This window comes from Scyliorhinus torazame, chromosome 3 (genome assembly GCF_047496885.1).
Source record: "Scyliorhinus torazame isolate Kashiwa2021f chromosome 3, sScyTor2.1, whole genome shotgun sequence".
Classification (NCBI taxonomy): domain Eukaryota; kingdom Metazoa; phylum Chordata; class Chondrichthyes; order Carcharhiniformes; family Scyliorhinidae; genus Scyliorhinus; species Scyliorhinus torazame.
This window is the reverse complement of record NC_092709.1, coordinates 315,414,198-315,437,541: the sequence shown is the minus strand read 5'-3', so window position 1 is coordinate 315,437,541 and position 23,344 is coordinate 315,414,198. Positions and strand designations below refer to the sequence as shown.

Sequence of the window (23,344 nt, the reverse complement as noted above, 5' to 3'; positions counted from 1 at the left end):
GACTAGGGGCTTTTCACAGTAACTTCATTTGAAGCCTACTTGTGACAATAAGCAATTTTCATTTCATTTCAAGTGTCTCAACCAAACAAATAGCACTTCCAAGAGTGGAAAATGGTCCCAAAACCTTCCAATTCAGAAGCAGGAAATGCCACCAATTGAGCCACAGAATGCATTCCCCTGGCCACATAAAGCATGCAATGCTTAGAAACAATATTCAGAGTTAAATGGTGAATGCCTTGTATTTAATTTGGGGCGAGCTTTAACTTGTATTCCAGGAAAGGAAATAATGACTTTATTTAGATTGTGCTTTCGACACCCATCACAGGTCTTAAAAGATTTTTAGACGGACACTTTTCGAAGTGTAGTCACTATTGTAATGTAAGAAACATGGCATCAGTACTCGGCAAACCCCCGTAAGACCACACCTCTTAAGACAGTGCAGCACTTCCTCGATACTGCTCGGAGGGCCAGCCTCGATCTTGTGCGCCTGCCCTGCAGTGGGGCTTGAACCCAGGCCCTTTGTGATTCAGAGTCGAGGGTGCTACCAACCGAGCCACGGCTGAGAAACTTAACCAACTGTGGCTTCCAGAAAAGCACTGGCCTGTAAACAAATCACCTCGAGAGCTGATTTCAGGTACCTGCAGCTTATCCTCGTGGTTGGTATGCGTGTGAGAGAGGTGTCGAAACTCCTGCGTAAGACGGAAACAGTGTCTGACATGTTCAGTAGAAACGAAATCCTCTGCCACTTTGATGCAACTGTACAAGTTGTGAACCTGTAGCAAGCAACATAATATATACTTAAACATTAATCCTATGAAACAAAACTAAAATTACACTTCTGTAAGTGCAGCAGGACTAGATTCCAGCCGCAAGTCTCTTCCCACCTCCTCCTGAAGGCAGTGGTTCATACTGGGCATTTTCTCATGTGCAACATGAACCCCCAATTCAGAGGCCAGTTGCAGTTGTACCTTTACCAAACTTAGCACAGACAGGAAACTTTCACAAATTGCATGGAGCAATAGCATACTCGCCAACAGCTATCCGGGTAGCTATTCAGTAACATTTGGCACAACTTAATAGTCTGCAACTCTGTCTCAGGTTTTTAAAAAAATGTTTAAAAAGAAAATATTGAATAGGCATGAATAGAGCCAATCACCTATCAATCTATTGCCCAGAATTAAGTGGCAATGGGGAAGAAGCAGAAAATGGTACATTAGTTATAATCCCCCCCCACCCCAGTCTAAATATCTGAGGGAACTGGACACTTGGCAGATCCAGGCCCCACCACTCGGGTTACACTAAAAACTTTTTAGTAGCGTTCCACGCTTCCTGTACATATGTAGCTAGATTTAACAACCATTCTGTCAAGTTCATCGAAGTAAGATCCACTGGATGCAGAGATCACACTTTTTCTAGGATTGGAGGAAGGAGAAGTAAGCAAGCCAGTTAACACAGGGCTCTCCTGCACATATCTTGGTGCCCAGGCACGCAGGAACAGATCTTTGGTTTAACCTATTGGTCAGACAATGGGGAACAGCTGATCTATACAGGGTAGTAATAAACAAGGTTTGGGGGGTGGTGGGGGTCACGAAGAGGAGAAGAAAAAAAGAGATAAACACAGTTTTTTTAAAACTGTAGACAAAAGGTGAACCATCACTAACCTGGTGAGGAGCTCCAGCTGGGATGAATACCACATCACCTAGGTACTGCACAATGGCCCAACCCTGGACACCATATTCCTGATAAAGTCTCTTGCGTAGAGTCCTGTCCAGGTACCAGCTTTGATCATGAATGGGATCATGGTCTGGAGGGTTCTCTTGATCCTGTTCTTCTGCCACCTGAAACATTGGACAGTGCGTTGTATGTATCTAGCTGCAATCATTCACAGCTCCAGTCAAGTCAGCTGGGTTAAAAAAAAGAATCCGAACTGTTCCAGTCAATCACCAGATTTAAAACAGAGATGAGAAATGATTTCTCTCAAAGAGCTGTGAATCTGTGGAATTCACTACCCCAGAGTGTGGTGGATGGCTGCTCACATGGAACGTCAGAGGGCTGAATGGGCCGGTCAAGAGGGCTCGCGTATTCGCGCATTTGAGGAGGTTGAAGGCGGATGTGGCAATGTTACAAGAGGCACACCCGAGGGTAGTGGATCAGACTAGGCTGAGGAAGGGGTGGTTCGGGCAGGTATTTCACCCGGGGCTAGACTCTAAAACTAGGGGGGGGGGGACTAGGGGGGGGTTGCGATCTTGATCAATAAGTGGGTGTCATTTGAGGTAGGGAATATAATGGCGGACTCAGGGGGCAGGTATATCACGGTGAGTGAGAAGCTGGAGGGGATGCCGGTGGTACTAGTGAATATCTATGCACAAAATTGGGATGACGCAGAAGTTATGAGGCAGGTGTTGGGGAAGATTCCGGACCTGGACCCGCATAAGCTGATCATGGGGGACTTCAATACGGTCATTGATCTGAGGTTGGATCGTTCGAGTTCAAGGACAGGGAGGGTGCCAGGAGACCATCCAGAATTATTTTGAGATAAATGATACGGGGAAAGTTTCGGCAGCAACGGTATGGGAAGCGCTGAAAGCAGTGGTTAGTGGGGGGAGCTAATTTCGATTCGGGCTCATAGGGAGACGGTGGAGCGGGTTGAGATGGATAGGCTGGGTAGGGAAATACTCCAGGCGGATAGAAGGTATTCTGAAGCCCCGGAGGCGGGGTTGTTGAAGGAGCGGCAGAAGCTTCAGATGGAGTTTGGTCTGTTATCTACAGGGAAGGCGGTGGGGCAGTTGAGGAAGGTGAGGGGGGGCGGTGTATGAGTATGGGGAGAAGGCCAGTAGGATGCTAGCACACCAGCTCAGGAAAAGGGGGGAGGCCAGGCAGATAGGAAGAGTGAAGGACAGAGGAGGGAACACGTTCTTCGACGCAGCAGGGGTGAATGGGGTGTTCAGGGAGTTTTATAGTCGGCTGTATGAGTCGGAACCCCCAGCTGGGATGGAGGGGATGAGGCAGTTTTTGGAAGAGTTGGAGTTTCTGAAGGTGGAGGAAGGGTTAATGGAGGGGTTGGGAGCCCCGATCGGGATTGTGGAAGTAATAGCGGGATTGGAGGCCATGAAGTCGGGCAAGGCCCCGGGACAGGGCGACTACCCTGTGGAATTTTACTAGAAGTTTTCTGGGATGCTGGGTCCGCTGCTGGTGAGGGCATTTAATGAGGCTGGAGAGGGAGGTGTCCTTCCCCCAACAATGTCGCAGGCTTCGATATCATTGATCCTGAAGCGGGAGAAGGACCCAGAGCAATGTGGGTCATACAGACCCTACTGAATGCCGATATCAAATTGCTGACCAAAATTTGGCCTCTAGGATGGAGGATTGTGTTCCGGGGGTGGTGGGGTTTGTTAAAGGCAGGCAGCTAACGGCCGACGTTAGAAGGCTCCTAAACGTGATCATGATGTCCTCCGAGGGAAGGGAGGCAGAGGTAGAGGTCGCTATGGACGCGGAAAAGACCTTAGACCGGGTGGAATGGAATTATTTGTGGGAGGTCCTGGGACGGTTTGGGCAGGGCTTTGATGACTGGGATCGATTGCTGGACCAGGCACCAGTGGCGAGTGTGCGGACGAACCAGGTGAGTTTGGACTATGTTGGGCTGCACCAGGGGTGAAGGCAAGGTTGTCCTCTCTTCCCACTGTTGTTTGCCTTGGCTGTAGAGCCATTGGCGATGGCGCTGAGAGCGTCTAAGGAGTGGGGATATTCCGCGGGGGGGGGGGCCCCCCCGCTATTTGCAGACAACCTACCCATGTATATTTCTGACCCGTTAGGGGGGATGGGAGAGATTATGCGGATCTTAGGGGAATTTGGCCGGTTCTCGGGGTACAAATTGAATGTGGGTAAAAGTGAGGTTTTTGTGATCCAGGTGAGGGGCAGAAGTGGAGACTGGGGGAGCTGCCATATAAAGTGGTGGGAGGGAGTTTCAGTTACCTAGGGATTCAGGTGGCACAGGAATGGGAGCAGTTACATAAATTAAATTTGACCCGGATAGCCCGTGAGGAAAGAAAGTGTTGCCGGAGCGGAGCCGAGGGGGGTGGGGCTGGCGCTGCCGAACTTTAGTAACTACTACTGTGCGGCAAATACAGCCATGATTAGGAAGTGGGTAGTGGTGGCATCATGTAAGGGCACAGGTTTGGGGGCATTGGCAACAGCTCCTCTGCCGTTCTCGCCGGCCCGGTACTCCACAAGCCCAGTGGTAGTTGGGGCTCTTGAGAGTTTGGGGGCAGTGGCGGAAGCATATGGGAGTGAAGGGAGCCTTGGGTATGGGCTCCAATTTGCGGTAACCACAGGTTTGTCCTGGGGAGGCTGGATGGGGAGTTTCGGAGGTGGCAGAGAGCAGGGATTGAGAGGCTGGGGGATCTATTTATTGATGGGAGCTTTCCATGTTTAGTGGATTTAGAGGAGGAGTTTGAATTGCCGGGAGGGAATGGGTTTCAATATCTGCAGATAAGGGATTTTGAGCAAAGGCAGGCTTCGACCGTCCCGATTCTACCGCCACAGGTGATACAGGACAGGGTAGTTTCTAGAATGGGGGTGGGGGAGGGGAAGGTTTCGGAAATCTATAAAGAATTTACGGAGTGGGAGGAAACCCAGATAGGTGAGCTAAAGCGTAAATGGGATTGAGGGATTGCCGAGATCTGTATGAGCAAGTTTTTTGGGGTGGAGGACAGGTGTGTGAGGTATGCGGGAGGGCCCGCAAACCATGTCCACGTTTTGGGCATGCCCGAAGTTTAGGGGATACTGGCAGGGATTTGCGGATGTCATGTCCACGGTGCTAAAAACCAGGGTGGCGCCGAGTCCAGAGGTGGCAATTTTTGGAGTGTCAGAAGATCCGGGAGTCCAGGGGGCGAGAGAGGCTGACGTTTTAGCCTTTGCCTCTTTGGTAGCTCGGAGATGAATACGGTTAGCATGGAGGGACTCGAAGCCCCAGAAATCAGGGGTTTGGGTTAGTGACATGGCTGGGTTTCTTAGACTTGAGAAAATTAAGTTCGCCCTGAGAGGATCAACGTGAGGGTTCGTTCAGAGGTGGCAGCCGTTTATCGACTTCTTCGGAGAAAATTAAACTGTCGGCAGATTCAATAAGGGTGGGGTGGGGGGGGGGGGGGAAATCAGGGGGTAGGGAGGAGTCAGGCTATTTTGTGTCTAGAGTAGGCGGGAACAGTGGGAGATGGAGGGATGTGTTACGCACTGAACTATGTTTACATTTGTATTTGTATTGTTTATTGCTATAAAATCATAAGTGCCTTAATAAAATGTTTTTAAAAATAGAAGACTACAGCACAGAAATGGCCCTTTGGCCCATTGCGTCTGAGCCGGTCAGAAACAACCACCCCTTCTAATCCCTTTTTGCAGACCTTGACCCATAGCCTTGTATGCTTTGGCTGAGATGAGGCAATGCAATTGGAGGTCATCTAGTGAACTCCAATGAATGTGAAATTCACTGAAGATTGTGACTCTCACACGGAGGGTCACAGAGATTGGCTTGATGGCCCTTGGCAAGAGTGAAAGAGAAAAAGGGCACAGCTGGAATACTGAAGTCAGCCACATTGTGGGAAAGAGGTTGCCGAAGACAGAAGGTTGGGTGCCATTTAGCAGGTTGAAACAGCCAACAATGCTGCGCCATGTGGAATCAGAACGGTCAAAGAAGTTTTCTTTTGGCTGGGATGGGGAAGAATGAGGGCCAAAGGATTTGTGGCAGGTCGCAAGGTGCAAACCGTAAAGGATGATTAGAGATGGCCACCTGAAACAGTATTATCTCCCCCATCTCAGCAATCCCTCGATCCTCCTGGAAAACAAGACACACAAATCCCGTTTCTCTTGCCAGCGACTGCAATCTCAGAATAATTACAAATGTTCTCTGCCAAACCTCAACCTTCTCCCCCATCCTACCTTCCTCAGTAGATCTCGGATCTTCTCTGCATCTTTGGCGGAGTAAATGTGCCACAAGGCACCAGGCCTTTGACTGGACTCTGTGAAGCGTTTTATTGTTAACTCATCTGCATCGCCATCCTCCATGGTCTTCAGAATTTCTATAAAAATAAAATGAGTCGTAAACCAAACTCAGCAGGTCCTACATCATCAGTGGAAAGAGAAGCCGAGTTAACGTTTCGAGTCCGTGTGATTCTACTTCAGATCTCCCTGCTGGCAGTGACTGATATTTCTGCTACAACTAATCAGCAGCTAATACTATTGGAATATTAATGCAAAGCATTTGTTTGATTTAAAAAAAAAAACTAGTTTCCCCTCTACTTCCAAAAGTCTGAACTGGTCCTCAGCCAACATCTACATGCCTGCACTTTTCTCCAGCACTCTCCGAATGTCACTCAGAAACAGAAGACCTGGCTATTTTTGTTCTTCCGCATTCTATTCAAGGATACTGGGAGGTTAACCAGCCAGTGTCTTCAGCAGTGAGTCAGTCAGCTGGATCATTAACTCAACACAAACCAGGGTTAGCCCGGGATGTTACTGATTTCTGGTCCACTATCAAACCATCGCCAAAGGGCCTCCGCCGGCCGGCGTGGGTTGGCACACGCGCAGGAGCGCCAGCGTGTGCTGGCGTCATCCCAGCGCATGCGCAGGGGGGTTCATCTCCGCCTCAGCCATCGCGGACTGTTACAGCGGCCGATGCGGAGGAATAGAGGGCCCCCACGGCACAGGCCCGCCCGCGGATCGGTGGGCTCTGATCGCGGGCCAGGCCACCATGGGGGCACCCCCCTGGGCCAGATCTCCCCACCCCCTCCAGAGGACCCCGGAGGCCACCCGCGGAGCCAGGTCCCGCCGGTAAGAACCTGTCGTAACATACGCCGGCGTGACCGGCCGAAAACGGGCGGCCACTCGGCCCATCGTGGGCCGGAGAATCGCCGGGAGGGCCGCTGCTAACGGCCGCCGACCGGTGCGGCGCGATTCCCGCCCCCACCAAATCCGTGGCGGCAGAGAATTCGGAAGTCGGCGTGAGCGGGATTCGCGCTGCCCCCCGGCGATTCTCTGACCCGGCGGGGAGTTGGAGAATCCCGCCCCAGTTGTTTCGGTGCAACAGTGAAGGATATGGAGGTTTGCCCACAAAAGAAGTTAGTTTCCTGCCACAGAACCAACATTTCATAGGGGTAATTTGCTTTAAAGAGAAATGTCCGTCTGCATACTTGGATACATTTAAGCCTTACAGTACATGCTCCAGGCTGCCACTCTGATGCAGTACTGAGGTAGTGCAGCATTGTCAGAGGTCCCAGGTTTTCAACAGGCTTCAATTAGAGCCTGTCTGACCCCTTCGACACAGCTTTAAAAAGGTCTCATGATACTACTGAAAAAAGCAGAAGTTCTTTCAGTGCCCTTAGCAACATGTTCCCCTCAACAACTACCACCGTTGCATTGGACTGAGAGATAATCAGCCAGATCATTGGGAGAACAGCCCTGATCATTTAAATTATGCCATAAGGAGCCTTTGTGTCCATGCGGGAGGGTAGACAATCCCTCAGTTTAATGTTTCATCTGAAAGACAGCATCACAAGAGTGCAGCACTCCCTCAGTACTGTACTGGAACATCAGCAATCCCACGAAAGTTACATAATGAATTGCTGTTCAGCAATTTCATTTCAAAGTAGCTTATTTGGCAGGTCAGAATCATTCAGCACTCACCCTCTTCATGGTTGGGCAGGCCACTGGGGATCCCAACGTACACCATAACATTAGCAGCATCTGACACGTCCAAGTGGAGGTTGGTCGTGCCAAACTTTCTATCTTCTGCTGATAATAATCCTAGAAGAACAGATGAAAGAGTTAACCATTTACGGTAAGAATCACCACTTCTTCAAACATGAGCTGACAGCGTTGAAAGGGGAAAAAACACAGCTCACTCACCGTAAGCATTGTACATCTTTGGTCCCAAATCAGGTCTGACAAAAAACTCTGGCAGCCTGGAGGCCAGGTTCAGTTTACCATCTCTTTTGGTATATTCAGGCAAAGGTAGATTATTCATCAGGTCATCAAATCTGTAATGAAAACAATCAAGACGGTAGGCAACCATTTGATAATTTGGACACATATTGTTGCTTTATCGATGACTCCAGACTTAACAACACTGCGTGAACATCTTCACCAAATAGATCCCAACATTAGCAGCTGCCCCAACTAAAGGCAGGCAGGGATGGATGATAAAATACTGGTTTCATTAGCATCGTCTATATCCCCAGAAAGAGCCAGAAAAGTCAATCAATTTCAGCAGGGTACAGAGATCGGAAATGTTATTTGTCTGCAGTGCATCGTAACCAGTTCTTTGACAAGTACATCTTTAGATCTAGTACCTAGAAAGCATCATGTCTCGGAAATCCTCCCCCGGGGGCCAGTCCTTCAGCTTCAGGGCCATCGGCTCCTTCTCTTTTGTGGCAAGGCGTCCTTAAAAAAGAAAAAGTTGGTGTAAAATCTCAAAATAAATCGTATTTTAACTTGTGGAAAATTTCTCCTTGTGCAAGATACTGGCATTTAAATTTAATGAAGTAGCTGAATGTTTGCTTTGGGGTTGCACTATCTCTCAATGGGGAGCAAAGAAGCACACATTAGATGCTGTAACAATTAAGCAGGAACATTTATGTAAACATCTTCAATGTGAAGAATCATTCCAAAGATTCCTGCCAAGCCAGGAATGCCAAGAGCCCTGTACCATAGAATTTACATTGCAGAAGGAGGCTATTCGGCCCATCGAGTCTGCACCGGTGCTTAGAAAGAGCACCCCACCCAAGTCCACACATCCACCCCATCCCCGCAACCCCACCTAACCTTTTCGGACACTAAGGGCAATTTATCATGACCAATCCACCTAACCTGCACATCTTTGGACTGTGGGAGGAAAACGGAGGAAACCCACGCAGACACGGGGAGAACGTGCAGACTCCGCACAGACAGTGACCCAAGCCGGGAATCAAAGTTTGGACCCTGGAGCTATGAATCAACTGGGCTAACCACTTGTGCTACTGTGCCGCCATACCAGCGATAGGTTACACCACTAACATTAACCCATAACCCATTTTTCTCTTTAAGATAATATGTTTCACCTACATCACATAGCTTGCAGTATCTGCGCACAGATAGAAACAAAGATAGCGGGCGGGATTTTCCGGTTGCACCCACCCCAAGACTGGAAATTCCCCGCCCCAGGTCAAGGGACATTTAAATAGTCAATTTTCCATGTCACCGTGCCAACTCCCTCGGTGGACAGAACTGGAAAATTTACCCCAATTAATGATTCACAATGTGGTCAGCACCTGTCAAAGGCTATCAACACCTCCTACTTGTCAGGTACCTTCCACTAGTTACTCCAATCACACAATGATTTATCTGAAATCTGCTATTTTGAAAAGGAAGAACACCTTCTTCTGCTGTGTTCAGGTGCAGAGTGTACAGCTAGCTTGATCTCCATGGTTCAAATACGTCAGGTGTCACCCGCGATGATGTATACCAGGTTTCAGTTTGAGGGGCCAGGTACTTTGTGGACACAGCTAGCCCCATCTGTACAACATATCCTGTATTTCGGGACTAAACAACAGGAGAGGAGTAATTTTGGTAATGGTTTTCTTTGGCTCCAGATGGTTGTTACATGAACAAGGGTGCCAATTGTGGTTCAATAGTAGCAGTCTTGCCTCGGAGTCCAAAATTCAGAAACAAACTCACAATCTAAGCGGATACTCCCGGGCAGTACTGAGTGAGTGCTGCGCTGCCGCCTTTCAGACAGAACCTCACCTGCCCCCTCAGGTAGGCAGAAAATACCCAAACTCCTCACCTCAAGCAACATCACTAAAGAACAGATAAATCTGGTAACGGTATTGCTGTGCATTTCCTACATGACAACAGTGACTCCACTTCAAAACTACAGTACTTCATTGGCTGTAAAGCACTTTAGCATATCTCGAGACTATGATGGATGCTAGTCAAGTCCTTTATCAACACGACTTACGTGAAAGATCTTCAAACCCATCCCAGAAATCTCGGATCTTTGCACCAGCGATAATAGTGTTAGTTCTGCAGTCAACCAGGTCGGCATCCTGCTCTCCAAACTCTTCCCCAAATGCTTCTGGCTTCCAGAGTTCTTCTCGTAGCTTCATGTGGACACCAGATACGATTACAGGCTATATTTAAAAAAAATCCAAAATGTAGCTAAAAGGCATCCAAGTGTGTAGTGAAGAATAAGAGCAGTCGGAGGCAGGGAGCGACAGAAGGCAAGTTTACTGTTACGCCAACAAGTTCAAGTCATACAGCGCCTTTAACCACTTAGCAGACTATCGCAGGGGATTTCACAGAAACATGGTCAGGCCGAATTTTGACACTGGCCGTTCGGGGTTATTTGGGCAGGTGACCAAAGATCTGGTCAAAGAGGTCTCGAAAAGGAGGAAAGAGAGGTGGAGAGGTGAATGTGATCTCAAGGTAGGGGGAAAAAACCATGGTAGATATGTGAGGTAATCCATTTTGGGCCAAACAAGGATAGATCAGAGTACAATTTAAATTGTGAAAAACCAGAAGGTGGAGGTCCAGGAAGCGATGTACAGAGATCACCACCGCTTACAAAGGATAGAAACGGAAAATTGGAAGGAGGTAAAATTGGTCACAGGGAGTTGTAATGGGACCAGAAGGCAGGAGAAACAAAGCAAAGCATCGGGTATGTGTCGAATGCGGAATGTATCAAAAAGGCAAAGTTAAGGATGCTCTACCTGAATGCGCGCAGCATTTGTAACAAGGTAAGATGATCTAATGGCACAGATAGGGGTAAATGGGTATGGTATAATTGTCATTAAAGAAACATTGCTACATGGCGACCAAGACTGGGAACTGAATATTCAAAGATATTCGATGTTTAGGAAGGACGGGCAAGGAATGAGGTGGAGTTGTGCCACAATAAGGGATAGGATCAGTGAAGTAGAAAAGGAGGATCTCAGATCGGAAGAACAATATGTGGAATCTGTTTGGATGGAGCCCTGAAACAGCAAACGGCAGTGGTCATTGGTTGGAATGGTTTATAGTCCACCGAATAGTCATGACAATGTGGGGCATAGTATTAATCAGGAGATGAGAGAAACATGTTGCATGTGCAATACTGTGATTATGGGGGACTTCAATTTGCACGTGGACTGGTTAAACCAAATGAGCATTAATGCTGTGGAAGAAGTGTTTCTGGAGTGTTTTAGGGATGGGTTTCCAGACCAGCAGGAGTCAATGAGACGATAGGCTATTCTAGATCTAGTATGCTATAATGAGAAAGGGTAATTAATAATATAGTTGTGAAAGAACCTTTAGGGATGAGTGACAACAGAATATTACATTATGTTTGAAAGTGAGGAAGTTCAATCTGAAGCCAGGGCGTTAAAGTTGAATGAAGGAAATCATGAAGGCACGAGGGACAAATTGGCTGAGGTGGATTGGCAAAATACATTAAAAAAGGTATGACTGTGCATAGGTAAAGGGTGGATGACTGGTTTAGCACAGGGCTAAAGAGCTGGCTTTGAAAGCAGACCAAGGCAAGCCAGCAGCGCGGGTTCAATTCCCGTACCAGCCTCCCCGAACAGGCGCCGGAATGTGGCGACTAGGGGCTTTTCACAGTAATTTCATTTGAAGCCTACTTGTGACAATAAGCGATTTTCATTTCATAGGTAAGGGTGGTCTTCAGAGACCATCACATATCTTACAGCTTACATTCCTTCAGAGTGCAAAAATCAAAAAAAGCCAGCCAACTGTGCCTGACAATGAAGTTAAGGAATGTATAAGATTAAAAGGCATGTTTTTAAAGTTGCCAGAAATAGTAGTGAACCTGGGGATTGGGAGGACTTACAAATACAGCAAAAGGCCAAGAAACTGATAAAGAAAGGGAGAACAAATATGCAAGCAATTTAGCAGAAACATAAAAGTACGGCTGATCTCATCTCGGCCTCATCGCCACTGTCCTGCCCGTTCTCCTTAATCCTTCATTCAACCAATTACTAATTAAAATTCTGTCTGTCTCCTTCTTAAATTACTCAATGTCCCATTGGGCTTGGAGAAGATTTAGGTACCCATTGAAGCATGTGCAGCAGGAAGGCAACGGACTGGATGGGTTCTCGGTGGAATTTTCTAAGTAGCCTTTGGATTGGGTCTGTTGTTGCTGGGCATGTTTAGGGAATCATTGGCACGGGGCACCCGTCCAGAGATACTGGGGCAGGCATCCATCTCACTTCTCCTGAAGAAGGATAAGGACCCCACAGAGTGTGGGTTGTATCGTCCAATCTCCCCGTTAAATGTGGATGCCAAGTTACTGGCCAAGGTATTGGCATTAAGGTTGGAGCCACGAACCTGCCTACCATCATTGACTCGATTTACATCTCCCGCTGCCTGGGGAAAGCGGGCAGCATAATCAAAGACCCCTCCCACCCGGCTTACTCACTCTTCCAACTTCTTCCATCGGGCAGGAGATACAAAAGTCTGAGAAGACGCACGAACAGACTCAAGAACAGCTTCTTCCCCGCTGTTACCAGACTCCTAAACGGCTTTCTTATGGACTGACCTGATTAATACTACATTCCTGTATGCTTCACCTGGAGCAGGTGCCTATGTATTTACATTGTGTACCTTGTGTTGCCCGATTATGTATTTTCTTTTAATTTAATTTAATTTTCATGTACTAAACGAACTGTTTGAGCTGCTCGTAGGAAAATACTTTTCACTGTACCTCGGTACACGTGACAATAAACAAACAAAAACAAATCCCTTGACTCGAGGAGGTAGGAGGGGGAAGATCAACAGGGTTTGTGAAAGGGCGGAGGTGGTCGGCAAACACACATCGGTTGCTGCATGTGGTGCTTACCCCTGCGACCGTACCAGAGATCACACTGGTTAGCACTGTTGCTTCACAGCGCCAGGGTCCGAGGTTTGATTCCCGGCTTGAGTCACTGTCTGTGCAGAGTCTGTGTGGGTTTCCTCCCACAAATCCTGAAAGACATTCTGAATTCTCCCTCAGCGTCCTCAGAGTGTGGCGATTAGGGGATTTTCAGAGTAACTTCATTGCAGTGTTAATGCAAGCCCACTTATGACAATAGAGATTATTATTATTGTATCATTGGACGTGGAGGTGTTCGACCAGGTGGAGTGGGGGTACCTTTTTGCAGTTTTGGAAAGGTTTAGGTGTGGTTGCTATGTGTGGCCCCGTTTGCTAATGTCTGTACCAACACTATGAGCTCCAGGCCGTTCCGGTTGGGGTACGAGGCAGGGGTGTTCGATGTCTCCCTTGTTGTTTGCGTTGGCAATCGAGCTCAAATGCGTTGAGTGGGATCATTAAGAGGTGGGGTGGAACATAGGGTGTAGTTACATGCTGACGATTTGCTGCTGTATGTGAGGGACCCGGGGTTGTCTATTGTGGGTATCTCGCAGAGATTTGATGCCTTCTCCTGTTACAAGTTGAACATTGGGAAGAGCGAATATTTTGTGGTTAGTGCATCAGGGAGGGGAGCTGGATTGGTGGGGGATGGAGTTGGCTGTTTCGGTTGGCGGGGACTATTTTTCGATACCTAGGGGCCCAGATGGTGAGGGACTGGGGGTGGCTTCGGAGGTTGAATTTTACAAGAGTCTTTTTTTTTGAGGGGGTGGAAGTTAGGTGCGAACGCTGCTCGAGGGGGCCCGCAAAGCTGTTCTAAGCTGATGGGTATCTGGAGGTCCTTTTTTGACACGGTCAGTGATCCTAAATATTGAGTTAGAGGTACTGCCGCTTGGTGGCTATTTCTGGGTTTCGAATGTGCTGGAACTTCAGACGGATGCGAGCGCGGATGACCTTGCCTTTGCCTCATTGATGGCACAGAAGCATAGCCTACTGGGTTGGAGGTTGTGGACACTGCTGAGTGCCTAGGCACAGCTAGGGGATTTGATGGGGGGTTTTGCACTTCGAGAAAGGTCAAACCCACCAGAAGGGGGTCATTTAAGGGTTCTATCAGAGCTGGCAGTCCTCTGTAATGTATTTCAGAGAATTGGTCACTGTTAGCTGTTGTGGGGTGGGGGTTGTTGTTTCATGAGTTGGAAGGTTGTTGGGGGAGCGGGGGGCTTGTGTGGGGTTGGTGTTTCATTGAAGATATTTGTTCGTATGGTTTGTAGTTTTGTATAAAATGTTTGTTTTTTTTAAATTAAATTCCAAAAACAAAAGGTAGAGAGAAAACATGAAACTACACACCTGCTAGCCTCACATCAGTGGCAGGGAAAATGCTGGACTCTATTATAAAAGATGTGATAAAAAGGACACTCGGACAATCAGGATCTGATCAGGCAGAGTCAGCATGGGTTTACAAATGGGAAATCAAACTTGGATTTTTGAAGAAGTTGTTACTAGCAAATGTCAAGATCCTGGATCAGACCCCAACGTTTGTTCGGGTACCAGACAAGAATCCAAACACATTTTTTCATTTTGTATAACTGCGTGGAAAGCATATTTGACCCCAGGAGTCGTGACTCTGACCCAACAGGTATCTTTTATTGATTTTTACCTTTTCATGGGGGTGTGGGTGTCACTGGCAAGGCCAGCATTCGTTGCCCATCCCTAACTGCCCTTGCTCGGCATCTTCAGAGGGCTTTTCAGAGTCAACCACATTGCTGTGGGCCTGGAGTCACGCATAGGCCAGACCAGTGTAGCCACCTAAGTTGGCCAACTCCCGATGTAAAATGGAGAACAGCAAAGGCTGAAGGGAAATTCAGCCAACACAGGCAGAAACCAGCAGGTGCAGGTTTGCTGTGTATTTAACTCTGCAAAAGCCCAGACAGCATCGATACCAGCGGCCATCAGCATAACAATGTAGCAGCCATCTACATACTGATGAGCAATCCCCGAGAACAATCGCAACATTTAGGACAAACCAAGCTAAGCCAGACTCCCCGGCGCCAGCAGGAGCCAACACAAAGGAGGTGAATGAGCACCTCAAGACCGCCCATCAATCAGGGAACCGCTCCAGTATTGGAGAAATCGAACCAAGCGATTGGAACAAAGTCCAATCACCTAGAACCAGGTACAGGGTCCGCCCCGAAAGGCGGGAAGCCCCTGGGGACTATAAAAGTTAAGCCCCAAGTTCAAATCGTTCTTCTTGACCGGGTCACTCAGCAACGTGAACCAACCCTTGACAGTGACCGGTGCAGCTGCCGCCAATATCCAGCAAGTCTTAAGTCAATGCTCGCTACGAGATAGGCGCTCCTAGCTACCAATCCGTACCAACTTCGAATCCCGCAGACTCAGAACCCGAACGAAAGGCCATTTGTTCCCCTGACTTGGTGGGCCAGTCCGAAGCTAAGTATAGGCCTGTTAGTTGTAGAAATAGCTTAGATGTAGAATTTGTGCACGAGTAGCGATTACTGTGTATAATAAATGTGCTTTGATTTGAATCTTACTAATCGGTGTATTGAGTTATTGGTCATTACTTGGACTTGAATCTCGTGGCGGTATCATAAAGATACCTGGCGACTCGATTGCAAAGGTTATAAAACAGAGCCAATTGAACCAACCAAAAGTTAGCAACACCAGGTCGGGGTGAAAGATTTCCTTCCTTAAAGGACATTAGTGAACCAGATGGTTTAAAAAAAAACGGCAATCGACAATGGTTTCATTGTCACCATCAGACTTTTCATTCCAGACTTTTAACCCATCGTCTGCCATGGTGGGATTTGAACCCAGGTCCCCAGAGTATTCTCCTGGGTCTCTGGATTACTAGTCCAGTGAAATTACCACTATGCCACTGTCTCCCTTTTTCCAAGTTAATTTATGCACAGAATTAACCATACGAGCAAAGAAAATAGTTAAACAGTTCTTACGCACCAGGAAAAACTTAAACTTACACCTTCATCATAAATATTCCAACAAAGTAACCCCAATAGAGTTCAAATGCTACTTATGCTTACAAGGTAGATGAGCTTGTGGCCCAGATTGTGACTGGCAGGTATGATGTGGTAGGCATCACAGAGACGTGGTTGCAGGGGGTTCAGGACTGGCATTTAAACATCCAGGGATTCACAACCTATCGAAAAGACAGAGAGGTGGGCAGAGGGGGCGGGGTTGCCTTGTTAATTAGGAATGAAATTAAATCAATAGCACTAAACGACATAGGGTCAGATGATGTGGAGTCTGTGTGGGTAGAGTTGAGGAACCACAAAGGCAAAAAAAACATAATGGGAGTTATGTACAGGCCTCCTAACAGTGGTCAGGACCGGGGGCACAAAATGCACCACGAAATAGAAAGTGCATGTCAGAAAGGCAAGGTCACAGTGATCATGGGGGACTTCAATATGCAGGTGGATTGGGTAAATAATGCTGCCAGTGGACCCAAGGAAAGGGAATTCATTGAATGTTTACAGGAGGGCTTTTTGGAACAGCTTGTGATGGAGCCCACGAGGGAACAGGCCATTCTGGACTTAGTGTTATGTAATGAGCCAGACTTGATTAAAGATCTTAAAGTAAGGGAGCACTTAGGAGGCAGTGATCATAATATGGTAGAATTCAATCTCCAATTTGAAAGAAAGAAGGTAGAATCAGATGTAAAGGTGTTACAGTTAAATAAAGGTAACTACAGGGGCATGAGGGAGGAACTGACGAAAATCAACTGGGATCAGAGCCTAGTGGGAAAGACAGTAGAACAGCAATGGCAGGAGTTTCTGGGAGTAATTGAGGACACAGTACAGAGGTTCATCCCAAAGAAAAGAAAGGTTATCAGAGGGGGATTAGGCAGCCATGGCTGACAAAGGAAGTCAGGGAATGCATCAAAGCAAAAGAGAAAGCCTATAATGTGGCAAAGAGTAGTGGGAAGTCAGAAGATTGGGAAGGCTACAAAAACAAACAGAGGATAACAAAGAGAGAAATAAGGAGAGAGAGGATCAAATATGAAGGTAGGCTAGCCAGTAACATTAGGAATGATAGTAAAAGTTTCTTTAAATACATTAAAAACAAACGGGAGGCAAAAGTGGACATTGGGCCGCTCCAAAATGACGCTGGTAATTTTGTGATGGGAGACAAGGAAATAGCTGAGGAACTAAATAAGTACTTTGCGTCAGTCTTCACAGTAGAAGACATGAGTAATATCCCAACAATTCAGGAGAATCAGGGGGCAGAGTTGAATGTGGTAGCCATCACAAAGGAGAAAGTGCTAGAGAAACTAAGAGGTCTAAAAATTGATAAATCTCCGGGCCCAGATGGACTACATCCTAGAGTTCTAAAGGAGGTAGCTGAAGAAATAGTGGAGGCGTTAGTTATGATCTTTCAAAAGTCACTGGAGTCAGGGAAAGTCCCAGAGGATTGGAAAATCGCAGTTGTAACCCCCCTGTTCAAGAAGGGAACAAGGAAAAAGATGGAAAATTATAGGCCAATTAGCCTAACCTCGGTTATTGGCAAGATTCTAGAGTCCATTGTTAAGGATGAGATTTCTAAATTCTTGGAAGTGCAGGGTCAGATTAGGACAAGTCAGCATGGATTTAGTAAGGGGAGGTCGTGCCTGACAAACCTGTTAGAGTTCTTTGAAGAGATAACAAATAGGTTAGACCAAGGAGAGCCAATGGATGTTATCTATCTTGACTTCCAAAAGGCCTTTGATAAGGTGCCTCACGGGAGACTGCGGAGTAAAATAAGGGCCCATGGTATTCGAGGCAAGGTACTAACATGGATTGACGATTGGCTGTCAGGCAGAAGGCAGAGAGTTGGGATAAAAGGTTCTTTTTCGGAATGGCAACCGGTGACGAGTGGTGTCCCGCAGGGTTCAGTGTTGGGGCCGCAGCTGTTCTCTTTATATATTAACGATCTAGATGACGGGACTGGGGGCATTCTGGCTAAGTTTGCCGATGATACAAAGATAGGTGGAGGGGCAGGTAGTATTGAGGAGGTGGGGAGGCTGCAGAAAGATTTAGACAGTTTAGGAGAGTGGTCCAAGAAATGGCTGATGAAATTCAACGTGGGCAAGTGCGAGGTCTTGCACTTTGGAAAAAAGAATAGAGGCATGGACTATTTTCTAAACGGTGACAAAATTCATAATGCTGAAGTGCAAAGGGACTTGGGAGTCCTAGTCCAGGGTTCTCTAAAGGTAAACTTGCAGGTTGAGTCCGTAATTAAGAAAGCAAATGCAATGTTGTCATTTATCTCAAGAGGCTTGGAATATAAAAGCACGGATGTACTTCTGAAGCTTTATAAAGCATTAGTTAGGCCCCATTTAGAATACTGTGAGCAATTTTGGGCCCCACACCTCAGGAAGGACATACTGGCACTGGAGCGGGTCCAGCAGATTCACACGGATGATCCCAGGAATGGTAGGCCTAACATACGATGAACGTCTGAGGATCCTGGGATTATATTCATTGGAGTTTAGGAGGTTGAGGGGAGATCTAATAGAAACTTGCAAGATAATGAATGGCTTAGATAGGGTGGATGTAGGGAAGTTGTTTCCATTAGCAGGGGAGACTAGGACCCGGGGGCACAGCCTTAGAATAAAAGGGAGTCACTTTAGAACAGAGATGAGGAGAAATTTCTTCAGCCAGAGAGTGGTGGGTCTGTGGAATTCATTGCCACAGAGGGCGGTGGAGGCCGGGACGTTGAGTGTCTTTAAGACAGAAGTTGATAAGTTCTTGATTTCTCGAGGAATTAAGGGCTATGGAGAGAGAGCGGGTAAATGGAGTTGAAATCAGCCATGATTGAATGGTGGAGTGGACTCGATGGGCCGAATGGCCTTACTTCCGCTCCTATGTCTTATGGTCTTATAAATGAAGTTAACATGAACTAAAAGGGAAATGGGAAGATGAACTAAAAGGGAAATGGGAAGAAGAGCTGGGGGAGGAGATCGAGGAGGGGCTGTGGGCAGATGCCCTAAGCAGGGTAAACTCGTCGTCCTCGTGTGCCAGGCTAAGCCTGATTCAGTTTAAGGTATTACACAGGGCGCATATGACTGGAGCACGGCTCAGTAAATTTTTTGGGGTGGAGGATAGATGTGCGAGGTGCTCGAGAAGCCCAGCGAATCATACCCATATGTTTTGGTCATGCCCAGCACTACAGGGGTTTTGGATGGGGGTGACAAAGGTGCTTTCAAAAGTAGTGGGGGTCCGGGTCGAACCAAGCTGGGGGTTGGCTATATTTGGGGTTGCACAAGAGCCGGGAGTGCAGGAGGCGAGAGAGGCCGATGTTTTGGCCTTTGCGTCCCTAGTAGCCCGGCGCAGGATATTGTTAATGTGGAAAGAAGCCAAGCCCCCGGGGGTGGAGACCTGGATAAATGACATGGCAGGGTTTATAAAGCTAGAGCGGATTAAGTTCGTTCTAAGGGGGTCGGCTCAAGGGTTCACCAGGCGGTGGCAACCGTTCGTCGAATACCTCGCAGAAAGATAGATGGAATGGAAAAAAAGAAGGCAGCAGCAGCAGCCCAGGATCGGGGGGGGGGAAGGAACCAGAAGGACTCTCAGGGTTGTTAATATATACTGTATAATATGTATAGGTCGTTGCGACAGATAATTATATATTGGACTGTTAAATTATATTTTTGGAGAGTGTTACTTGTGATAAGGCAGTTGCCAATTAGGGTTAGTTTTCATTTTTGTTATTTATTATTTATTCATTTTTTGTTTATAAAATAGGTCATTGTTATTTGTGTTGTTATAATATTGTGTAAAGGATGCACAATGTACTGTGTTGGTTGACCAAAAATTTTCAATAAAATATTTATTAAAAAAAATAATAAATGAAGTTAACAGAACAAATTTACTTGATTCACGGTGGAGAGACTTTTTGGAAAGAGAACCTTTCGAGAGCAACCTGAAAATCCTTCTGTCTTGTCAGAAGCTCTTGCTCAACCGGACAGCATTTGGCAAAACTGCGGTTATTAATAATAATAATAGCTGGACTTCCGGTTGCGGCGATGACCAGCTAAGCCGCACGTTTCGGCACCTCCCGTTTCAACGGACCTTTGGGCTCTTATCGGGAGCCCCAATGGAAATTTTTTACGGCCAAACCCAGTGTGAGGCGACAAAGGAAGGAGTCCCCACGGGTGTGGATGGAAAGAAGCGATAGTAGTGGCCAGATTGCGGAGGATCCTCTGGAGCAACGGCAGAGAAGAGAAGGGAGAAGCAAGATGGCGGCTGAGGGAGCCCAGATGGTATGGGGCCCGGAACAGCAGGAGTTCCTCCGACGATGTGTGGAGGAGCTCAAGGAGGAGGTGCTGGCGTCGATGTTGCTGGCGATTGAGGGATTGAAGGAGACGCAAAAGACCCAGGCGATGGAGCTCCGTGGAGTGAAGGCAAAGGCAGCCGAGAATGAAGACGAGATACAGGGCTTGGTGGTGAAGACGGAGACGCACGAGGCACTACATAAGAGGTGAATAGAAAGGCTGGAAGCCCTGGAAAATAGCTCGAGGAGGAAGAATCTAAGGATTTTGGGTCTTCCCGAAGGGACAGAGGGAGCTGATGTTGGGGCGTATGTGAGTACGATGCTCCTTCCTTTAATGGGAGCTGAGGCCCCGACGGGCCCCCTGGAAGTGGAGGGAGCATAACCGGGTCCTCGTGAGAAGACCAAAGGCAGGGGAAATACCGCGAGCAATAGTGGTGCGGTTCCACCGCTACAAGGACAGGGAGATGGTCCTGAGATGGGCTAAGAAGACACGGAATAGCAGGTGGGAGAACGCGGTGATCCGCGTGTATCAAGATTGGAGTGCGGAGGTGGCGAGAAGGAGGGCGAGTTTCAATCGGGCCAAGACGGTGCTCCACAGGAAGAAAGTAAAATTTGGAATGCTGCAGCCGGCAAGACTGTGGGTTACACACCAGGGCAAACACCACTACTTTGAGACAGCAGAGGTGGCGTGGACATTTATTCAAGAAGAGAAGTTGGACTAGATTTGAGGAATTGATGTTTGGAAAGAAGTAGCGAGGTGGTGGCAAAGAAATGCAAAGGGGGGAGAGGGGGAGGGTTTATCTGTAAAAATGTTAGACGGGAGAATTCCCCCCCCCCCCCCCCCCCCCCCCCCCCGAGGGGGGGGGACACACAAAGAAATGTGGGCGCCGGTGGGGAAGGGGACAGGGAAGGGGAGAGGGAGATGCGCCACTAGGGGCGGGGCCGAGAGGGAAGCGCGGGTTTTTTTCCCGCGCTATGGAAATTGCGGCGGGAAAAGTGGGCGCAGGACACTCCTCACACGCAGGGAGGCCAAGGGTAAACGGGGGAAGCTGAGGTCAGCCAGAGTTTGCTGACTCAAGGAAGCAATATGGGGGGAGCAATCAAGCTAGAAGGGAATCTAGCGGGGGGGGGAACTAACTGGGTTGCTGCTGCTGAGGGTAAGGGGGAGCTGATACGGGATGGGATGGTCGGGACGGGAGGGCGCCGTCTGGGGGACAAAAGGGTGCGTGGGACCCGGGTGAGGAGCTGGTTTAAAAAAGGGGATGGCTAGTCGACGATGGGGGGGGAGTGGGGGTGTAAAGGGCCCCCCAACCCGGTTGATCACGTGGAACGTGAGGGGGCTGAATGGGCCGATTAAGAGGGCAAGGGTATTTGCGCACCTAAAGAGACTGAAGGCGGATGTGGTTATGCTTCAGGAGACACACCTGAAATTGGCGGATCAGGTCAGATTAAGGAAAGGATGGGTGGGACAGGTATTCCACTCCGGCTTAGATACGAAAAATAGAGGGGTGGCAATACTGGTGGGGAAACGGGTATCGTTTGAGGCTAAGACCATAGTGGTGGACAGTGGGGGCAGGTACGTGATGGTGAGTGGCAGATTGCAAGGTGAGAAGGTGGTGCTGGTGAACGTATACGCCCCGAACTGGGATGACGCGGGTTTTATGAAGCGTATGTTGGGGCGCATCCCGGACCTAGAGATGGGAAATTTGGTAATGGGGGGGGGGGGGGAGAACGGGGACTTCAACACGGTGCTGGACCAGTCCAGATCTAGAACCGGGAGGAGGCCGGCAGCGGCCAAGGTGCTTAAGGGGTTTATGGAGCAGATGGGAGGAGTAGATGCCTGGAGATTTGCTAGACCGAGGAGTAAAGAGTTTTCCTTCTTCTCCCACGTCCATAAAGTATACTCCCGGATAGACTTTTTTGTCCTAGGAAGGGCACTGATCCTGAAAGTGGTAGGAACGGAATATTCGGCTATAGCCGTTTCAGATCACGCCCCACATTGGGTGGATCTGGATCTAGGAGAGGAGAAGGACCAGCGCCCACTTTGGAGATTAGACATGGGGCTGTTGGCGGACGAGGGGGTATGTGGAAGGGTGAGGGGATGTATTGAAAGATACCTAGCGGTCAATGATGATGGAGCGGTCCAGGTGGGAGTAGTATGGGAGGCGCTGAAGGCGGTGGTTAGGGGGGAGCTGATTTCCATAAGTGCCCACAGGGGGAAACAAGAGGGTAAAGAAAGGGAGAGACTGATTGGGGAGATTCTGAGGGTGGATAGGCAATATGCGGAAGCCCCGGATGAAGGGCTATACAGGGAAAGACGGAGACTACAGACGGCGTTTGACCTGCTGACCACGGGTAAGGCGGAGACGGAGTGGAGGAAGGCACAGGGAATACAATACGAATATGGGGAAAAGGCGAGCCGATTGCTGGCCCAACAACTTAGGAAGAGGGGGGCGGCGAGAGAGATCGGAGGAGTTCGGGACGGGGAGGGAAGGATGGAGCAGAGAGCAGGGAGGGTGAACGGGGTGTTTAAGTCATTTTATGAGAGGCTGTATAAGTCCCAACCCCCGGAGGGGAAAGAGGGAATGATACACTTCCTGGACCAGCTGGAGTTCCCGAGGGTTGAGGAGCAGGAGGTGGCAGGTTTGGGAGTGCAGATTGAGGTGGAGGAGGTGATTAAAGGAATTGGGAACATGCAGACAGGAAAGCCCCGGGACCAGATGGGTTCCCGGTGGAATTTTACAGGAAATATGTGGACCTACTGGCCCCACTCCTGACGAGAACCTTCAATGAGGCTAAGGAAAGGGGGACACTACCCCCGACAATGTCGGAGGCGACGATATCGTTGATCCTGAAACGAGACAAAGACCCGCTGCAGTGCGGGTCATACAGGCCCATCTCCCTCCTAAATGTAGATGCCAAGTTACTAGCCAAAGTGATGGCGACAAGGATAGAGGACTGTGTCCCAGGGGTGGTACATGACGACCAGACAGGGTTTGTTAAAGGGAGGCAATTGAATGTCAATATACGAAGGTTGCTGGGGGTGATGATGATGCCCCCACCGGAGGGGGAGGCGGAGATAGTGGTGGCGATGGATGCAGAGAAGGCATTTGATAGAGTGGAGTGGGACTACCTGTGGGAGGTACTGAAGAGATTTGGATTTGGAGAGGGGTTCATCAGATGGGTTCAGCTCCT

The 23,344-nt window shown here is 48.4% G+C and overlaps 1 protein-coding gene across 1 annotated transcript in view; it reads right to left on the bottom strand.

Moving 5' to 3' along the window:
- LOC140409249 (lysine-specific demethylase 3A-like) overlaps window positions 1-23,344 on the bottom strand; it is a 119,390-nt gene that overhangs the window by 8,688 nt on the left and 87,358 nt on the right. Inside the window, exons 18-24 of the mRNA XM_072497581.1 lie at window positions 9,986-10,157; window positions 8,340-8,430; window positions 7,897-8,027; window positions 7,675-7,794; window positions 5,932-6,071; window positions 1,662-1,838; window positions 639-773 (exon numbers count right to left, since the gene is read on the bottom strand). Coding sequence (XP_072353682.1) covers window positions 639-773; window positions 1,662-1,838; window positions 5,932-6,071; window positions 7,675-7,794; window positions 7,897-8,027; window positions 8,340-8,430; window positions 9,986-10,157 — 966 coding nt within the window. The remainder of the gene's footprint in view (window positions 1-638; window positions 774-1,661; window positions 1,839-5,931; window positions 6,072-7,674; window positions 7,795-7,896; window positions 8,028-8,339; window positions 8,431-9,985; window positions 10,158-23,344) is intronic.